The sequence below is a fragment of the Grampus griseus genome (assembly GCF_964374135.1).
Source record: "Grampus griseus genome assembly, chromosome: 14".
NCBI lineage: Eukaryota > Metazoa > Chordata > Mammalia > Artiodactyla > Delphinidae > Grampus > Grampus griseus.
This window is the reverse complement of record NC_139008.1, coordinates 55,385,593-55,405,750: the sequence shown is the minus strand read 5'-3', so window position 1 is coordinate 55,405,750 and position 20,158 is coordinate 55,385,593. Positions and strand designations below refer to the sequence as shown.

The 20,158-nt window shown below is 38.0% G+C and overlaps 1 protein-coding gene across 3 annotated transcripts in view; it reads left to right on the top strand.

Moving 5' to 3' along the window:
• Positions 1-196: 196 nt before the first annotated feature.
• The window catches only part of MCM8 (minichromosome maintenance 8 homologous recombination repair factor), a 41,162-nt gene continuing 21,200 nt past the window's right edge, over positions 197-20,158 (top strand). For 2 of the 3 annotated variants that reach the window (XM_082669766.1, XM_082669768.1), the window contains exons 1-10: positions 197-489; positions 3,480-3,683; positions 3,978-4,061; positions 6,082-6,164; positions 7,674-7,823; positions 9,672-9,775; positions 10,564-10,762; positions 14,121-14,206; positions 18,400-18,551; positions 18,796-18,991. In XM_082669766.1, the coding sequence (XP_082525892.1) occupies positions 3,539-3,683; positions 3,978-4,061; positions 6,082-6,164; positions 7,674-7,823; positions 9,672-9,775; positions 10,564-10,762; positions 14,121-14,206; positions 18,400-18,551; positions 18,796-18,991 (1,199 nt within the window). In that variant the 5' untranslated portion in view covers positions 197-489; positions 3,480-3,538. The remainder of the gene's footprint in view (positions 490-3,479; positions 3,684-3,977; positions 4,062-6,081; positions 6,165-7,673; positions 7,824-9,671; positions 9,776-10,563; positions 10,763-14,120; positions 14,207-18,399; positions 18,552-18,795; positions 18,992-20,158) is intronic. The other variant, XM_082669767.1, reaches the window with a different exon arrangement.

Below are 20,158 nucleotides of genomic sequence, written 5' to 3'. Positions count from 1 at the left end.
CTGACCGGCACCGCCCCCACGTGCTGCGCGCCGCTTCCGCTTTCCGATAAGAACCTCAGGACAGCTTCCGGGAGCCTCAGGGCTTCCGTCAGGCCGATCTCTTTGATTGGCTGCCCTCCGTCACGCCCCTCCGGTCTCGCCGCAGCTTCGGGCGGAAGTTGCGTCACAGAAGCGCCAAAAAAGAACTTGGAAAACTGGGATTTGGTTAGCCGTGCTGTTGTGGCGCCGTGCTCTAGACATTTTCCGGCTCCGCTGTGCGGCCTCGGTGGAGAAGCTGAGGTCCCCAAGCCGCTGCTACAGACGAGCTTCGATCCCGCGCGGGGACGTCAGGAGAGCTGAGGGTGAAGAGTCTGCGGGGCTTGGGCAGGGACACCTGTGGAGCTCGGACCGCGGAGTCTCCTCTCCGCCCCGTCGTGCTTCCCCCCGAGAGGAAGGGAGAACCAGCCCAGCCATGAACTAAGAGAGTTTTGGGACCTCCATCTTTTGCAAGTAAGAACTTAGTCTCGAGGAGACGTAAATGAAGTGAGGTATTTAACCAAGCATAGAAGCCCGACGGGTGGCGTTTACCCATTCTCCAGTCCTACCTCTTGCATTTATGTTGGAATTTTTACTAGTTGTTCTCACCATATTACCTCGTTTGAAAAAGATACGGCACGTAGCATTGTCGAAGGAGCACTTCAGGTTGGGAATGTGGAGATGAAGTTTGAGCTCAGTACTGTCAACAGACAAATTTGATCTTGATCAGTTCACTTAATTTCTCTGGTCTTCAGTTTCTTAACGTATGGTGTGGTCTAGATGATTACCAAAGCCCTGTTAGTGCCCATAACATGAACTTGTTATTAACTTATTTACTAATTTAAATCGCTTTAAATAAAGATGCGGATACGCTGTCTTGTAATGAATTGCACTACAGTCTATGGATATGTTCTTATTTATTTTTATTCTTAGGATATGAACTATTTTCTTTTATTGAGGTATAGTTGATTTATAATGTTATGTTAGTTACAGATGTACAACATAGTGATTCAATTTTTATAGGTTATACTTCATTTAAATTTTTTTTGGGGGGGGCTGTGTTGGGTCTTAGTTGCGGTGCGACGGCTCTTCGTTGTGGTGCGCAGGCTTCTCTCTAGTTGTGGCGTTCGTGTTTTCTCTTCTTTTCAGTTGGTGGCGCGCGGGTTCCAGAGCGTGTGGGCTGTGTAGTTCGTGGCATGCAGGCTCTCTAGTTGAGGTGTGTGAGCTCAGTAGTTGTGGCGTGGGGGCTTAGTTGCCCTGCGCCATGTGGAATCTTAGTTCCCTGACCAGGGATCGAACCCGCGTCCCCTGCCTTGGAAGGCAGATTCTTTACCACTGGGCCACCAGGGAAGTCCCTATTTTTAATTTCTTGAGGAAGCTCCACACTGTTTTCCATACTGGCTACACCAATTTACATTCCCACCAACAGTGTACTAGGGTTCCCTTTTCTCCACATCCTCCCCTACATTTATTATTTGTTGTGTTTTTGACGATAGCCATTATGACAGGTGTGAGGTGATATCTCAGTGTGGTTTTGATTTGCATTTCTCTGATGATTAACAATGTTGAGCATCTTTTCATGTGCCTCTTGGCCATCTCTAAGTCTTCTTTGGAAAAATGCCTGTTCAAGTCCTCTGTTCAGTTTTTGGATATTGAGTTGTACGAGTAAACTATTTTCTTCAGCAGACTTTATTTTTTAGAATAGTTGTAGGTTTACAACTATTGTTGTAAAAATTGCACAGAAAGTACAGAGTTCCCATATAGGTCCTCTTCCCTTCCCCCACCCCCATTTCCCCCATTATTAGCATATTGCATTAGTGTGATACATTTGTTGCAATTGATGGACCCAAATTGATACATTGTTATTAAAATCCATAGTTACATTAGGATTCACTCTTTTTGTTGTATAATTTCATGGAATTTGACAGATGCATGATTTCAATATCATACAGTATGGTTTCACTGCCCTGTGCTCTACTTATATGAATTATTTTAAAACCCATTTAAAAACTTTTTTAGGCTGTGTTGGGTCTTCGTTGCAGTGTGCAGGCATTCTCTAGTTGCAGCGACCGTTGTGGTGTGCAGGCTTCTCATTGCGGTGGCTTCTCTTGTAGAGCACAGGCTCTAGGTGCGTGGGCTTCACTACTTGTGGTGCACGGGCTCAGTAGTTGTGGCTTACGGGCTCCAGAGCGCAGGCTCAGTAGTTGTGGCACACAGGCTTAGTTGCTCCGCAGCAGGTGGGATCTTCCTGGACCAGGGCTTGAACTCGTGTCCCCTGCATTGGCAGGTGGACTCTCAACCACTGCGCTACCAGGGAAGCCCCTTAAAACCCATTTTAAAAGATCACATATATATTGATTTATTGCTTTTCAACCAGGAACTATTTTTATGGATTTGAGCTTAATAAAAATGAGTCTTGGGAATTCCCTGGTGGTCCAGTGGTTAGGACTCAGCGTTTTCACTGCTGTGGGCCCGGGTTCGATCCCTGATCAGGGAACTAAGATCCTGCAAGCTGCACGGTGTGGCAAAAAATAAAATAATTTTTTTTAAAATGAGTATCTCACCATGTACAAAGTAGAAAAAAGCAGGAAGGGATAATTAGCCCCAAAAATGATATTAACAAATATGGATATGCTTTCAGAAAAACTTTATTGCATTTTAACAAATTTATCTAAAAATTGCAAATAACCCATCTATCAGTATTGGCCTAGAAATGATCTTGCTTTCATTGTCGTTTTAACACAGTCATTCTAAATCTGGAAAATTAACTTCTTTTCCATTTTGGCCCCTACAGGACAAGAAAGGTTGAAACATGTATGTACCCATCCCACTCCTGTGCTTCCCCAGAAAGATCTGTCTTAGATACCTATGTAGGAATATCCAGGGAGTTCCCTGGTGGTCTAGTTGTTAGGATTTGGTCCTTTCACTGCCGTGGCCTGCGTCGGGAAACTGAAATCCCACAAGCCATGCAGTGTGGCCAAAATAAAAAAAATAAATTAATTTAAAAAAAAGGATATCCATGTATCCCTGATAAAAGTGGATATGGCACAGCTGGATTGTCTATATATAAGGAGCTATGATGATATATTCCTAATGTCACAGGTCAGGATAATGTTCAGACAGTGCTGCCCTGTAATAAGTCTCACCACACTACAGAGGTATCTTAGAGTTAATTACCTGTTTTATTTTCATTTCTATTGTGAGAGTTCCATGGAAACAGGTATGGTACCTTTTCTTATACCTTTTCTTATTTTTATCCCATGACAAATCCCATGACAAAAATAAGAAAAGGCATAAGCACTCAGTATACTTGGTTAAACATCTGTGGTAGGCCTTAAAAGGAGATGAGGATTAGAAGAATTACTGCAGAGTGTTTGGGGTTTGTACCATGCTGTGCAACATTGCTGATCTCAAACTAGAATATATATTAATTTTTCTTATTTTCTATGTTAATACATTTTTAGGAGCACTGTTTCTCCTACAGTTTTGATGAGGACTTCCTAATCTCTATCTTTTAAAAGACATGAATGGAGAGTACAGAGGCAGAGGATTTGGACGGGGAAGATTTCAAAGCTGGAAAAGAGGAAGAGGTGGTGGGAGCTTCTTAGGAAAATGGAGAGAACTAAAGCACAGACCTGACCTGAATAAAGCCACAGGAAAACATCCTGGTAGGGGAGGCCAACGGTAGTGCAATATTTTTTTCCTTCGTGAAGGAATCTGTTCGTGCCTGTCATGAAGAGCAGTTTAACTCAAATTTGTCTGTCTTTTATTTGACATTACCCTTAAGGTAATATTTGGATGTTAATATCCAAAATTCTTACTGAAATCTGTAACTTAGATATTCTGTTAATAACATGTCAGGGTCTCATTGTTATAAGGAGAAGCAAATAGGAAAAAAAAAATGTTCTGCTTCTATTAACCTAGTATTCTGTTTTTGTGGTTTTGTTTTTTTGTTTTTTCAGAACAAACCCCACAGTCTTTGCTACTACAATCAACGTTGGATCAATTCATACCATATAAAGGCTGGAAGCTTTATTTGTCAGAAGGTAGAGTTAAAAGTGCAAAAAGTACCATAAGTCTTATTTTCTTTAACATTTTTTGGATGCTACATCTCATATTACTGCTCATTTGGCTTATATATATATATATATATCTCCCCTCTTCTTTAATCTTAGTTCACTCAAACAATTGAATTATGTTTATGTTTCAAGAGCATAATTTTTTATTTTTCTATAAGTCAGAAAAACAAACCACACTAGGTATTTCAGAAAGAGGAGTTAATACAGGGAATTGGGTATACAGATAGAAGACTGAAAGAGCAAAAAGGGAACACTGAGGTAAACTCCCAGATAGTGTTAACTTTGGAAAGCAACAACCACCCTTTTGCCTAAGGGAACAAAAGATAAGTAGTGCTGAGGTTATCAGAACCTAAGAATTGAAAGGAGGAGCCACAGCATAGCTGTGGCTTTGACCTTTGAGGGGCACCCCACAAAGCTGTGCTTGGACCTCTGAAGGATATCTTTCAGAGCTGTGCTCAGACCACTGAGGTGAATTAAGCAGGTTGCTGCTGGTAATTCTGGCAGGAGAGTGGCATGGTTGGTGCTTAGAGCTGGAGGCCAGAACTTAGCTATCCTCTGTAGCTGGAGAGATGCTGAAAAGAATTGGAAACAAGAATAAATTCCTTCCTTCCTGCCACCTGCCAGTCTCTAAAGTTGCCTCTAATTGTCAGAATCTTACAGGAGTCTGGGAAGTTCCATGTGCAGATCTTGATCAAAGAATCACAAAGCTGAAAATAGAAGAATAGGCTTGGAATCAAGAGACAACAGCCAACACAGTTTGTGTAGAAACATAGTTAAGGAATCTCCTTTTTGTAATCCAGAACATCAGTTAACATCATACATCTGTCTGTATGGGTTTGGAGAATCATCTTTCCTGTGCTCTGATAGTATCATATGCTTGTTATGAGATATGGGTTTTGTGTTTATGTATATCTGTGTTTTTTTTACCCACTGGACCGTACTGCTTAAGGGCAAGGATCTTGCCCCATACCGGGCACTCAGTATTCATTTTGTGAATGAATGAAGTGCTTTACAAATGTTTGCTGTGTTGAGAGTCTGTTTTTCTCTGGTATATAGAAATGTTATGTTTCATAGTTGATGTATCTTTTGTTGCTTTAGGATACATTAGCCACCAACACCCACAGTGTTTCCCTAGCAGTTAGCTCAGAATACTAGAGAATACTAGAAGTGATCTTTGGACTGGTCCTAAAAATGGAGTTCACTAGTTGCCTTTGGCCAGTTGTACTTCCGAACTGCTTCATTGTACTGTTTCTCTGTGGGAGACCAATTCAAAAATGTTATAGAACTTTACAATGTGGAAGATAACTTTACAGTTTTGGGACCAGAGCCGAGTGGTAGTCTGCCTCTCCTGATCTCAGGAAGGGATTTGACAAATGGCTATTTGGGCTAGTAGGATTTTCTTTGCAAAGAAATAAGAGTTTAGGTAGTGTGCTAAGCTTTGGCTTTAAAAAATTTTTTTTAAACCTCAACGTATTTATTTATTTTTTAACGTCTTTGTTGGAGTATAGTTGCTTTACAACGTTGTGTTAGTTTCTGCTGTATAACAAACTGAATCAGCTATACGTATACATATATCACCATATCCCCTCCCTCTTACGTCTCCCTCCCACCCTCCCTATCCCACCCCTCTAGGTGGTCACAGAGCATGGAGCTGATCTCCCTGTGCTATGCGGCTTAAGTTTTTGCTTTATTATGTAAGCTGTTTGAACTAGTAGATCTTACTAGGTGTCACAGCTCAATGTAAAGATTTTCAGATATTGTTGCTTTTAGAGAGAGACACTTCCTATCTGCCTTTCAGATTATGCAGACCTAAACTTGTTTTAGAATCTTATGTTTACATTCTATACCAGTTCTTATCTAAATGTAATCAGAATGTACAGCAATTAGAAGTCATCTACCATGTATATAGTATTTCTTCTGTCTCATGAAAAATATGATTGTACATGTGTAATTTTTATTAGTGCTGATGCCATATTTGTTGGATTAGTTTACAGCGACAGCTCTCCTTTTATTGAGAAGATTCAAGCATTTGAAAATTTTTTTGCAAGGCGTATCGATTTATACGATAAGGTAAGGTTCTTGCATAACAAAGCTACTAGTCCACCTTTATGTGTCATCTTATTGAACAATGTATTTGAGGTGCTAGTGATTGTGATTATAGACATTGGACTGCCTTGGTCCAGCTGCTAGCTTCCCACTTACCAGCAATATGGACTTCGGTGAATTGCTTTCTTTTGTGTGTTTTCTCGTCTATCATTAGAGTATGAGAGTATTATTAATACCTACCACAAAGGGTTGTTAAGAGACATAAATAAGTTAATACATTTTAAATATTAGAACTGTGCTTGGCACAAAACTTATAGTACTTATTATCACCATATATATTTTTAATTTAATTTAATTTATTTTTTATATAGCAGGTTCTTATTAGTTATCTATTTTATACATATTAGTGTATACATGTCAATCCCAATCTCCCAATTCATCCCACCACCACCCCCACCCCCACCACCTTCCCTGCTTGGTGTCCATATGTTTGTTCTCTACATCTGTGTCTCTATTTCTGCCCTGCAAACTGGTTCATCTGTACCATTTTTCTGGGTTTCAAATGTATGCGTTAATATACGATATTTGTTTTTCTCTTTCTGACTTACTTTACTCTGTATGACAGTCTCTAAATTCATCCATGTCTCTACAAATGACCCAGTTTCATTCCTTTTTATGGCTGAGTAATATTCCATTGTATATATGTACCACATCTTCTTTATCCATTCATCTGTCAACAGGCATTTAGGTTACTTCCATGACCTGGCTATTGTAAATAGTGCTGCAGTGAACATTGGGGTGCATGTGTCTATTTGAATTATGGTTTTCTCTGGGTATATGCCCAGTAGTGGGATTGCTGGGTCATATGGTAATTCTATTTTATTTATTTATTTTTTTTTGCGTTACGTGGGCCTCTCACTGCTGTGGCCTCTCCCATTGCGGAGCACAGGCTCTGGACACGCAGGCTCAGTGGCCATGGCTCACGGGCCTAGCTGCTCCGTGGCATGTGGGATCTTCCCAGACTGGGACACAAACCCGTGTCCCCTGCATCGGCAGGCGGACTCTCAACCACTGCGCCACCAGGGAAGCCCTGGTAATTTTATTTTTAGTTTTTAAGCAACCTCCGTACTGTTCTCCATAGTGGCTGTATCAATTTACATTCCCACCAACAGTGCAAGAGGGTTCCCTTTTCTCCCCAGTCTCTCCAGCATTTGTTGTTTGTAGATTTTCTGATGATGCCCATTCTAACCGGTGTGAGGTGATACCTCACTGTAGTTTTGATTTGCATTTCTCTAATAATTAGTGATGTTGAGCAGCTTTTCACGTGCTTCTTGCCCATCTGTATGTCTTCTTTGGAGAAATGTCTATTTAGGTCTTATGCCCATTTTTTGATTAGGTTTATTTTTTTAATATTGAGCTGCATGAGCTGATATTATCACTATATTAACATTATATGCTTTCTCAAAGTATGTGATTGAATGCTCATATATGGTAAAAAAGCAATCATTATTTTCATACCGTAATATTTTGTAGGATGAAATAGAAAGAAAGGGAAGTATTTTGGTGGATTTTAAAGAACTGACAAAAGATGACGAAATAGCTAAATTGATACCAAATATAGCAAATGAATTAAGGGATACACCTGACAAAACCCTGGCTTGCATGGGTCTGGCAATACATCAGGTAAGTGTTGATTTTGTGAGACTTTTGTCAAAATTTTAAAGGAAGATTTCACAGTCACAGTACCTTCTCTAAAAGATTCTTAGTTTTTACCAACAGACCTTTGCTAGAAATGAAAGGTTGCTATCCTGTCAGAGGAAGACTTCATAGGCGTGGTGGGGTTTAGAGTGGGTCTTAAAGTGGTACTGAGGACTGGACATAGAGCAGAGGAGGTCAGGGTATCCAGGTGAGGGTTCATTAAAAAGATTCGTTGCAAAGATGTATACACTGCTAGTGACCCAAGGCTGGGAACCTTGGCTGTTGTCTTCAGACTCCTCTTGCTCATTAGTTCTTTTTTTTAATTAATTAATTAATTTATTTAGTTTTGGCTGTGTTGGGTCTTCTGTTCTGTGCACGGGCTTCCTCTAGTTGTGGTGAGCAGGGGCTACTCTTCGTTGCGGTGCGTGAACTTCTCACTGCGGTAGCTTCTCTTGTTGCGGAGCACAGGCTCTAGGCGCAAGGGCTTCAGTAGTTGTGGTGCACGGGCTCAGTACTTGTGGCTCACAGGCTCTAGAGCGCAGGTTCAGTAGTTGTGGCGCACAGGCTTAGTTGCTCCGCGGCGTGTGGGATCTTCCCAGACCAGGGCTTGAACCTGCGTCCCCTGCGTTGGCAGGTAGATTTTTAACCACTGTGCCACCAGGGAAGTCCCTCTCATTAGTTCTTCATGTCTAAATTACCACATCCTTTCACTTCTATTTCTAAAATATCTCTTAAATCCACCTCTTTTCCATCCTTACAGCCTCTGTCATAAGACTTCATTATCTTTCCTTAACTGTTGCCATACGTGGTAAAACACGATTTGTCCTTGGAAACTGTGGTGACTCTTTTCTGCCAAATGATATCCAAACCCTTTGTGTGGCATTGAAAGCCTTCCATAACCTGGTTCAACTTCCTCTCCCTGCTCTCCTGCCATCCAGCTAAACTAAGCTCCCTCTAGGATTCTTACACGTGCTGTCCATTTGGCATAGAATGCCCCTTGCCTCACATGTCCAAATGTCTTGGGCCTAACTCAGTTGTCACTCTGAAACCTTTCTCATGACCCCTTTTCAAAACTCACATGGTTTTTTTGTCTGTAAATCTTTATGGTAGCAATTATAGCTGCATATTTGCATCTCATTTTTTCAGACTGGCAGCATACTGCTTTGTACACAGGTAGATGTTAAATATTTATTTTACTTAATGTCAAATGCCAAGGAAGTAAATATTGGTTATTTCAAAAGTAATCTTTATTTTCTTTATCTTAATCACTGAATTTGGAGAAGTAGAAAATATTTTTTTTCCAGAATCCATCCAGAATATCTTTAAGGGGCTACTGTAAGGACTTTTAATACTAGGTTTAGTTGAGGCAGAAAGTAGCAGACAGGGATGCTGGAGTTTTCCAGCCCAAGGACAGCAGAACCCCAGGTAAAACATAACCCACTATAAAATAAGTAATCATAATAAAATATCAGAATTTTTTTTTTTTTTTTACGGTACGCGGGCCTCTCACTGTTGTGGCCTCTCCCGTTGTGGAGCACAGGCTCCGGACGCACAGGCTCAGCGGCCATGGCTCACGGGCCCAGCCGCTCTGCGGTATGTAGGATCTTCCCGGACTGGGGCACGAACCCGCGCCCCCTGCATTGGCAGGCGAACTCTCAACCACTGCACCACCAGGGAAGCCCTAAATATCAGAATTTTAAAGGGCAGTTAGAGTTCTGTTAATATGCTCTTCTGAACTGTTTATATTCTTAACTTCATATTCTCTATAAAAGAGTTCTGCTTCAAGAGGGTATCTTGTTTTCAAACTTTTGAGTAAATGTCTGTCTTGTCTAGGTGTTAACTAAGGATCTTGAAAGGCATGCAGCTGAGTTACAAGCCCAAGAAGGATTGTCTAGAAATGGGGAGACAATGGTAAATGTGCCACACATTCATACAAGGTGAGGAATTTTCTGGTATTGAAGTGTTATTCAGAAACAGGCATTAAAGACTATTTAAGAGTGAGAACCTTATTTTATAAAGCCAAAGAAATCAGTAAAAAGTATATGAGTTTCTTGCTAACTCATTGGTCATCACATCCAAGTGAACCTGCTGAATTTGAAGAGATCTTGATAGAAATAAGCTTTTTCTGCCTAAATAAGTTGATTTGTGAACCTGCAAATTTTTGTAAGCATTGATTTTGGATGTATGCTTATCAAGACCCTGCTATTTACATTTAATAATCCATGTGATACACTAAGTGGTGTGATTAAATTTTGTTAAAATTATTAGATTTCTATTAAACACAGAGAACAAATGGAATTTTTTCTTGAATTCAACTTTTTATTGTATTATAAGATTTTAAATTCTCATTAGAAGAGATGAATAAGGTAATCATCAAGGTTGTTTCTTTGTTTTTTTTTCCTTAGAATTTAAAAAAGACATTTCCTAACATTTCTTGAAAAAGAATTTGGAGACTCAGAAGTTGCTGAATTTGAGACTTTCCTTTTGGCATTATTTTTTTCCTTTTTCCCTAGAGAACAGCCAATGAGACAAGAGGAAAAGTGAAGATTTAACTTTTTTTTATTTTTAAGACTGATTTAATACTTGTAAAATTCCTGATATATATGGGGATGATATGGTTTGAGAATTCCATAGTTTCTTAAAGGGACTTGTGAAAATGCAGACAACCTCAGCTTTCTGCTCATTTTAAATGTATAGATAAATATGTTCCTGTTTTTGTTTTTAGGGTATACAACTATGAGCCCTTAACACAGCTCAAGAATGTCCGAGCAAATTACTATGGAAAATACATTGCTCTGAGAGGCACAGTGGTTCGCGTCAGTAATATAAAGCCTCTCTGTACCAAGATGGCTTTTCTTTGTGCTGCGTGTGGAGAAATTCAGAGTTTTTCTCTTCCAGATGGAAAATATAATCTTCCTACAAAGGTTATACCATGTTCTTTAACTACTTCCTTCTTTATCTTGGTAAAGAAGGCAAATCAATTTACAGAAAACATTTCCCAGTGTTTCTAAATACAGAGCTTATTTTTATTGTTTATTTTCAGTTTTTAAATTATAAAATACTTCAGGGTACAAAAAATAAACAAAACATCTCTATTCACCACTCAGAATTTACATTTTGCCAGCTCCAGCTGTATCTTGAAAGAGGTAAAGCATTACTGGTACAGCTTTTGTCTCTTTTTTACCCCTTGCTTGTACCATTCCCAGAGACAGTCATTATCCTGAAGTTAATTTGTATTCTTTCCGTTCATATTTTTATATTCTGGCTTAATAGGTACACATATTGTTTTCTTTCCTTTATTCTGCTGTTGGAAAGTGATGCATTCCTTTTTTAACTTTTTTTTAAAACTATAAATTTTAAAACTATAGAAAAGTGTAGAGAATAATGTAACTAATATCTGTGTACTACCATTATGGGTTGGCAAATATTTAGCTAATTTTTTTACAAAAAATATTAAGTGTTATAAAGGTAAAGTCTTTTTGTTTCCCTCCTCAGTTCCATTAACTTTGTTCCACCCCTAGAGCCACTATTCTGAAATCAGCATGTATTCCTCAAGTCTGCATTTTCATACTTGACTATATATGTAGGATTTGTTTTGTTTATGTTTACATAAATGATATACTGAATGTAACAAATTACAGCATTTTTTTCATTTGGTTATTTTGGAGTTCTACCTATCTTAATACATATCTAATTCTTTCATTTATTGTGTGGAGTAAATGAATAGCCACTGTTTATCCATAGTCTTGGCAGACATTGTGCTGTTTCCAGTTTTTCACAATTTCAAATAATGCTGCAGAGAACATTCTTGTACATGTCTCCTTAGCAGAGGAATTTCTCAGTTATATGCTATGCTTATTTTTAACATTTTTAGATGTTGCCAAAGTACTTTCCAGAATGTTGGTCCCAACTTACACCCCTGCTGGTGGTGTTAAGTGATTACCATTTCCCCATATTTTCATTAACACTTGGTATTGTTAGGTTTTTAAATTTTTGCCAAACTGATGGGTGTAAAATGGTATTTCATTTTTAATATGAATTTCTGTGATTTCTGTTATGTTTGAGCATCTTTTCACATCTTTATTGGCCATTCAGTTTCTTTATTGAATTTTCTGTTCATTTTTCTGTTTATACTATTGATAGGAGTTCTTTATGAATTCTAGATACTGAGCATTGATTTCTTACATTATAGATATTTTCTCCCAGTCTTTAGTTTATCTCTTAACTTTGTGGTACATTTTTTGCTTTAGAGTTTTATCAATACATTTTGACATGGTTAAATTGATCAGTCTTTTTCCTATGACTTTTACATTTTCTCCATGGCTTAAGAAGGCCTCCCTCACTCACTATTTATAAACATCTCTCTTACATTTTCTTTCAGTACTTTTAAGTCTTGTTTTTTCTATTTAGATCTTTGGTCCATCTGAAATTTAATTTTGTGAATGGCATAAAGCTAAGGATCTAATATTATTCTTTTAGGTGGAAAGCCAGTTGTCGCCATTTATTAATTAAGCCCTCTGTTTCTATTGATGTGTAATACATCATCTGTAGTACACTGTGCTCCTGTAGACATGTGAGTCTGTTTTATTTCACTGGTCCTGTACCAGGTCTACACAATCCTATTTACATTGACCTTATTAAAACTTTTGATAAGGTAGGAACACTTGCCATACCGATTCTTCTTTTCCAGAGTTGCCTTTATCATCCTTAGACTTTAATAAGTTTAACATTTAGTACATTTTTACTCACATTGAAATTCCTAAGGCTTCCTTCTCTTGTAGGAAGAACAGAGTATGTTAGATTCAGCTATTGGTTCTGAATAATCAATGGTGTTGGTAAATGGGTGTCACCTACTATTTGGGCTTAAGATTCAGGACTGCCTTTAGGTCAGAGAGGCCAGATTTTTTTTTTTTTTTTCCCCTTTGGCTCATTTTGTGGAATCTTAGTTCTCTGACCAGGGATTGAACCTGTGACCTCAGCAGTGAAAGCACAGTCTTAACAACTGGGCCTCCAGGGAATTCCCTGGAGAGGCCAGAATTTAAATCCTGATTTAAATTGGATATTTTCTGTAAACATTATTTTGTCAGGGTATTTCCATGCCCTCTAATACAGTAGGTAGTAACGCTGACTTCATTACTCATGTCTGAACTTCAGTGAATCAAAGTGATCAGAAAGACAGTTGTTCCAGCTGATCTCTGTTCCAGTCACTATTGCTGCATAACTAATCACCCTACAGCATAGTGGCTCAAAATAACAATAATCATTTTATTATTTCACATGGTGTCTGTGGGTCAGGAGTTTGGAAGAACTGGTTGGCTGGGTACTTCTGGCTCTTGATCTCTTAGGGAGCTGGAATAGCAAGTGACTGGACTCACTGGGCACTGGCCAGTATCTCTCTTCCACGTTGTCTTTCTGTGTGGTCTGGTTTTGGCTTCTTGCCCACAGTATGGCAGCTCAGGACACTCATTCTGCTCACATGACTGCCAATAGCTTCAAGAGACAGAGGTCCAGCTGACTGGCAGAAATGGCTTTGCCTCTTTTGAGGCAGCCTCAGAGGTCAGGCAGCATTACTTCTGTCACATTCGGTTGGTTACAAAGTGAGTCACAAGCCTGTCCACATCCCAGGAGGGGGAAATTAGACTCCAGCTCTTTATAGGGGAGTGGCAGGGTTCTAGAAAGGTTTGAAGGGTGATACAATTACAACCGTATTTGGAAAACACAGTCTGCCACAGTCTCTCTACTTATAAATGCATCTTGAGGTACAAACAGCAAACAAATGACTTACGAAAACTTGAACACAACTGACTTACATGTTGAGGACTGCCTGTGTGGTACAATAAACATTATACTATACAAGCAGTGCAAAAGGAGGTTAGATAGGAGAATTGGGGATTAAAGAAGACCCAGGAAAGGCTTTTGAAAAGGGGAGGATTGGAGCTGGGTATGTGGGACTGGATACAAGGAGATGTTCAAGGATTGGGAGACTACTTGGGCACAAAGGAAGGAATAAGTGCTTGGTGTGACAGGTGTGTAAAGAGACTTGCATACCCACAGCAGAAAGAATAAGAGCAGTCATCAAGTGGGACCAGCTGAAAAAGTGCCTCAAAAACAAAATCAATACAGAAGAAAATAGAAAGTCATTGCAGCTTTTAGTTCATCTTACTATAATACCATTCTGGGACCAACTTTTAAACCAATACTAAATGAAGCATTTTAACTTGAATTTTCCTGAGATATGATTGTAGTATATCAAAATTTAAGTGCGAATTAATCTTGTTGCAGTGTCCTGTGCCTGCATGTCGAGGGAAGTCATTTACTGCACTCCGAAGCTCTCCTCTCACAGTTACGATGGACTGGCAGTCAATCAAGTAAGCAATCAGACTATTAAATAAAAGGCAGGTTTTAGAGCCCTCATACTGCCAAGTAAATCTACAGTATTCCTGTATTATACTTTGATGCTTCTCTGTAGATTGTGATAAAGTATATAATAAAAGGTTTACTTGCTGCAGAGTTATGTGTTGGAGTGATAATTGTCTTCATTTGAGATTTGTTTTCTATCAGATTCCAGAAAGGATTTAACGTACAAGTATTATGTCATTTTGCTATTGAGAAATCATTTTATATCTCATTTATTTTACTCATTGAATTGGATGTATATATAAGCAAAGCTGTATGTTTCATTCCATAATGTGATATCCTAGAAATAATATTGTTATGAAGTTTTAAAATAGAGAATCCCTTAGAAATAGATACATTTCATTTTATGTTCACAATATCCATGAGGCATTTTCTATAGGTGATTAAAAAAAACTTTTTTTTTAAAGTCAGATAGTTTTCTCTATGTTTGTATATTTTTAACAATTTATTCCATTTTTTTCTGGCTGTAGTCCCATAACTCATCCCTAAATATAAAATAATGGGTAGTTTTGAAGTCAGGGTGCTATCCAGGAAACTTGGCTGAAACAAATGGTCTTTAAAAACTAAGAACATAGGGGAAAAGTGAAGTAGATTTCTACCAGGCCCTGTCCTAGCTTGACCTCCTAATGCCCTATAAAAACCAAGACCAATATATACAATAATTAACTGTGCACTATGCTGAGATCTTTACAGACACTCCATTTTATAAAAGATGAAATGTTTAAAACTCTTGAGTATGATCATGTGGGGGAGCCTGGTTTCCAGCCCATGTCTATAGCACTTTCACCACTGAAGGGGGTGGTGAGGGCCTCAAAGGTGCTATAAGGTTCACAGTATATGCATAGAAGATTCAGAGTGATTTAATTATTTGAACAAAATTTCTTTGTTTTCAGGTAAAAATAGACTAAAAATAGGCTTAAATATTTTAACTGGGTTTGAATGATCATCTCCTAATATTAGGAAATCAAACTTAGGGGTAGATGATTGAGAAAAGGAGGACATTTAAGTCCTTTTCTTGAGTTTTTAAAAGTAAGGTATTGCTCAGGTTCATTTTAAATGAGTTAGTTATAGTAAAACTTTGTTAATGCAATATTAGCTTACATAATTAATTGTCTTATTCTATTGCTCTGTAGGTACATAAAATGATTTTTTGCCCTAGAAGAAAGGCCTCCTTCCTGCCATATATAGTAAACTCAGTTTCAATTTTTTCTGAGCCTTAGCTTGGATGGCCATAAGGAATTAAGTAATTGTTTCTCAACTAGTGCATTGAAATGTTTGGATGAGTCAAGGTGACAGCTTTATTGTGTATATCAGAATCGAAGCCTTATAGTTGCAGCAGTCCCAGTTCTAGAAGTTCATCTGATGAAGACAGTCACAATATGTGCAGAAATAGCTCTCTGAAAGTATGTTTTCACAGTGTTGATAACCAAAAATGGAGAATAACCTAAACATCTGAAGAAAATATTATAAAAAGGATGATACTATGAACTATTGTGTAGCCACTAATTATGATGATGTAGGAGAGTGTTTTGAAATGACATCCAAAAATGTTTACAATGAATTTAGTGATAAAGCAGGTCACAGAATGTTCTCTACTGTACAATACTGACTTTATTAAAAAAAAAAAACACTGGTAAATACAAAAACATGTTAAGAGTATACTGTCTGGGAGGTCAGATGAAAGTAATTGTTATTTTTTTCTTTCTGTTTATCTGTGTTTTTAAATTTTTACAAAGGTGACACATAGAAATATGTGTTCTTTTAATAAGAAAAGTGTAAAAATATACTGTTTTTCTTTCTTTTTTTTGGGCTGCTTTGGGTCTTTGTTGCTGCATGCAGGCTTTCTCTAGTTCTGGCGAGTGGGGGCTACTCTTTGTTGCAGTGTGCCGGCTTCTTATTGCAGTGGCTTGTCTTGTTGTGGAGCACAGGCTCTAGGCATGCGGGCTTCAGTAGCTGTGGCTTGCAGGCTCTAGAGAGCAGGCTCAGTAGTTGTGGCGCACAGGCTTAGTTGCTCCACGGCACGTGGGATCTTCCCAGACCAGGGATCAAACCCGTGTCCCCTGCATTGGCAGGTGGATTCTTAACCACTGCGCCACCAGGGAAGTCCCAAAAAATATACTTTTTTAAAGCAAGGTGACCTTAGCATGTTGTGTCACTCTGACACTTCTCATTGCAGTTCGCCAGTGTTTAAATATGCATTGAGGGTGAAAGTAGTGGGTAACCATGGAGCAGGGTTTGTGCTTACTTTCATCATTTAAGTGATTAAATTAAAAAGTTTTAAAATAATGTGTATGTTTTTAAAAACTCAATCAGCATAGAAGGCCACAGTTCCCACAACTTCTTGTTGCCTTATACATAATTCTAGATAGCATTCTTATGTCTCTTCCTTCACTTTACTTATCCAGTCTGTGAGCTGAGAATGTTAGAGACATGGTACCTGCTGTCCCTTCTCCCTCTTCCACCTTTTTTCAGTATGATGTTACTTTTAAATTGTCAAGGTTTACTTCTGTTTTCTAATGAGAATTATCTTCCATGTTTTATTCATAGGTCATATCTAATGAAACCAACAAACAGCACTTACATTTTTATGATAACATAAATATTGTTCAACAGAGAATCAAGTCAGGTGATCAGATGCCAAGAGAAAGAAATGTAATTTGTGTCACTGGGTTGTTTTGTTTTGTTGGGGTTTTTTGCCCCTTAAAGGAAAATGATCCAAGCATCAAAATCAAAAAGGATTCTTTTCTTATACTCCACTGAGTTAGCCCATATTTTAATATGCTTCATATTTGGACTATAACTGTCGTTTAGCACTTTTCCTACTCTTCGTAATCTCTTTATCCATGGTGTTCTGAAAACGTCTGAGTCTATCTAACTGTGTCTTCATCTTGCTTGATACTGATTGGCCCTTTTCTTCTAGACTTGTCTTCAACTCTAGAATATCTATTTTCTATTTTCTCTCTTTGGGCTTCTTATCAGGTGTATCCATTCAATTGTTTGTCCTTCACCCTTTGTTTTCTTTATGCTCTTTTCTAGATTTCTTTGGCTTTTGCTTGTATCCTTTCTATAAGTGTTTGATTTTTATATACATATCTTTAATTTTTTGATCTCACACTTGTTTTCCAATAGTTTCTTTTTCATAGCAGCTCATTCTTGTTTTATGATGGTAACATTTTCTCAGAAACTCTTAAGTAGTTTTTTCTTTGTTTTTAATGCTTTTCTCCTTCTTTAATTATTGCCATTTCATCTTCAAATATCTGATGAGGAATGAGAAATTATTTGGAGTAGGTAGGATAAGTTTCCTTTGCTATTTTTTAGGTAGGAGCTTTTCTTCAAAAAGCCTCATCCCTAGATAGAGGGTAGGGTTTTGACAACCAGATTTTGCTTTATGAATGTTTTTTGAATTTGGCTTGGGCTCCTCAAATGCCAGAATGAGGAGGCTTATGCTGGAGCTCTGATATCCTCTCTCGGCACCTTAGTTCCCCTCACAGAGTAGATGGCTCTGTTTCCTTAAAACAGTGCTCTGGTTTTTGCCAGATGGGGAAGCCTGATGGCTTTCCTGGGATGCCCTCCTTCTTCTTCTACCCACCTATGCCCCCACCTTCCAAATAATTTCTGAACAGCTCTTCTGCGACTTGTCTTTCAGTTGATTATTCTGTTTTGTTTCAGCCATCTGCTCCCACTTGCCATTCCTGCCACCTCCAACTTACAAGCCTCTCTAGGGCTGAGAACATTGGCTCCCACTTCTCTTGTACCCTTGTAAATTTTTCCTGTGTGTATTCTGGAATTCATTTTATTTTATCCATCAGTACTTTCCCATTTGCTGTTTTATAAAATTTCATTAATATCTCTTATTTGATGATGGCACCTCTGCATGCCCCAAAACTTCTCTTCACTCTTTTAGTGACTGTTGTTTTGGTGGACACTTTAGAGGGAAGGTAGGCAAATGCATGTGCCCATTCTGCCATCTTTAATTGGAAATTGCTGAAGTAGTTTTAAATATACCATTGAACCTTTTCTTTTTTTTTTTAAACTAACTGCCCTTTATCTGTCTCAGCATCATGTGGACCCTGAATAGTTACTGTGTTGACCAAATAACCCAAAGTCAGTTTATGTACTGACTGAAAATTGTTTAACTTTTTAGAATCCAGGAGTCGATGTCTGATGATCAGCGAGAAGCAGGTCGGATTCCACGAACAATAGAATGTGAGCTTGTTCACGATCTTGTGGATAGCTGTGTCCCAGGAGACACAGTGACTATCACTGGAGTTGTCAAAGTCTCAAATGCTGAGGAAGGTGTGGTATAACTTTTCTTAATTCAATTGTCCCTCAATAGTTTGTCAGCATTCATCTTTTCCCTTTTTAAGATACTTCTGAATTTCCATTAATTTAAAGAACTTGATTCTTATATAGGTGAAACTTTTCCTCTAAAATAAAAGTTTATTTATAGCTCACCATGCCTTTCTTTTACAGTCTACTTGAATCTTTGTAGGGAAAATGAAAATACCAATTATTGTATATCATACTTTGAAATTTACAGGTTCTCGAAATAAGAATGACAAATGCATGTTCCTTTTGTACATTGAAGCAAATTCTGTTAGCAACAGCAAAGGACAGAAAACTAAGCCTTCCGAGGATGAGTATAAGCATGGAACATTGATGGAGTTCTCACTTAAGGACCTTTATGCCATCCAGGAGATTCAATCTGAAGAAAACCTGTTTAAACTCATTGTCAAGTATGTATGAGGTTATCTCAAGTTTTACTTTATCGTGTGCATGTTGGGGGTGCTCTTGGCTACCAATAACTGAAAACTAATCAAAATGTTTGCAAATTACAATTCATTAGACATCTTTAGACCTGTGCAGCCAAGTCATTGAAAGAAGGAGACTAAAGGGTGAACTGCATACATAATATTTAAAGAAGGGATAAAATTTCATTTTTTCAGTTCAATTCAAAGAATCAGAATAAATAAGGCCATATATGAATATATGAAGTATTATGTTGAATATAAAGAAGTATTTTACATTTGTCAATTGTATAAATAGGAACAAACAAAAAGGACAGAGTGGAAGAGATATAATCCAGCTAATCACCCATCTTTGTACAGCCCATAAGCTGAGTGGTTTTTACATTTTTTCATTGCTGAAAAAAATTAAAAAGAATATTTCATGACACACAAAACTACATGAAGTTCAAATTTTGCTATCCATAAGTAAACTTTTATTGGAACACAGCCACACTTGTTCATTTACATAGTATCTGACTGCTTTTGAGCTACAGGGGCAGAGTTGAGTAGATGCAATAGAGAATGGCTCACAGATATTTATGTGTTTGTACCTTTACAGATAAGTTTACTGATCTCTAGTTGAAACAATAAGGAAAATTTACTATATTACACAATCTAGTTACTCAACTGAAGAGTCATGGGACAGTGAATTACAAAGTCATTTCAACTACTTGTATGTAGGGTGTTGTTTGTTTACTTTTAAAAAGCAAGAAATAGATTCACATCGAAGTCACTTACTATTGATAAGTATTTCATAATATTTTTTTATTTCCGTGTTATTGCCCTGCAGTAGAGAAGAAGCAGTGTAGAGGCATTTTTGCTTTAGTGATTACGAGCCTTTTCTAGAAGATAAACCTGAGTTAGAATCTTGCTTCAGCCGCTTCCAATGTGATCTGGGGCATGTTAATTTCTCCTTCATTTTTATCTTCTTAAAGTAGAAATAATAATACCTGCCTCAGAATGTTGTTCTGAAGATTAAATGAGATTTCATTATGTACTTAACATAGTTAACACAATGTGCTGTTATTTTGAAGTATTTTGACAAATTTTTGGATAACTTTGAAGAAATAGGAGAAAATGTGAGAGACCGAATAGTAGCTGTACCAGAGGTAAAGA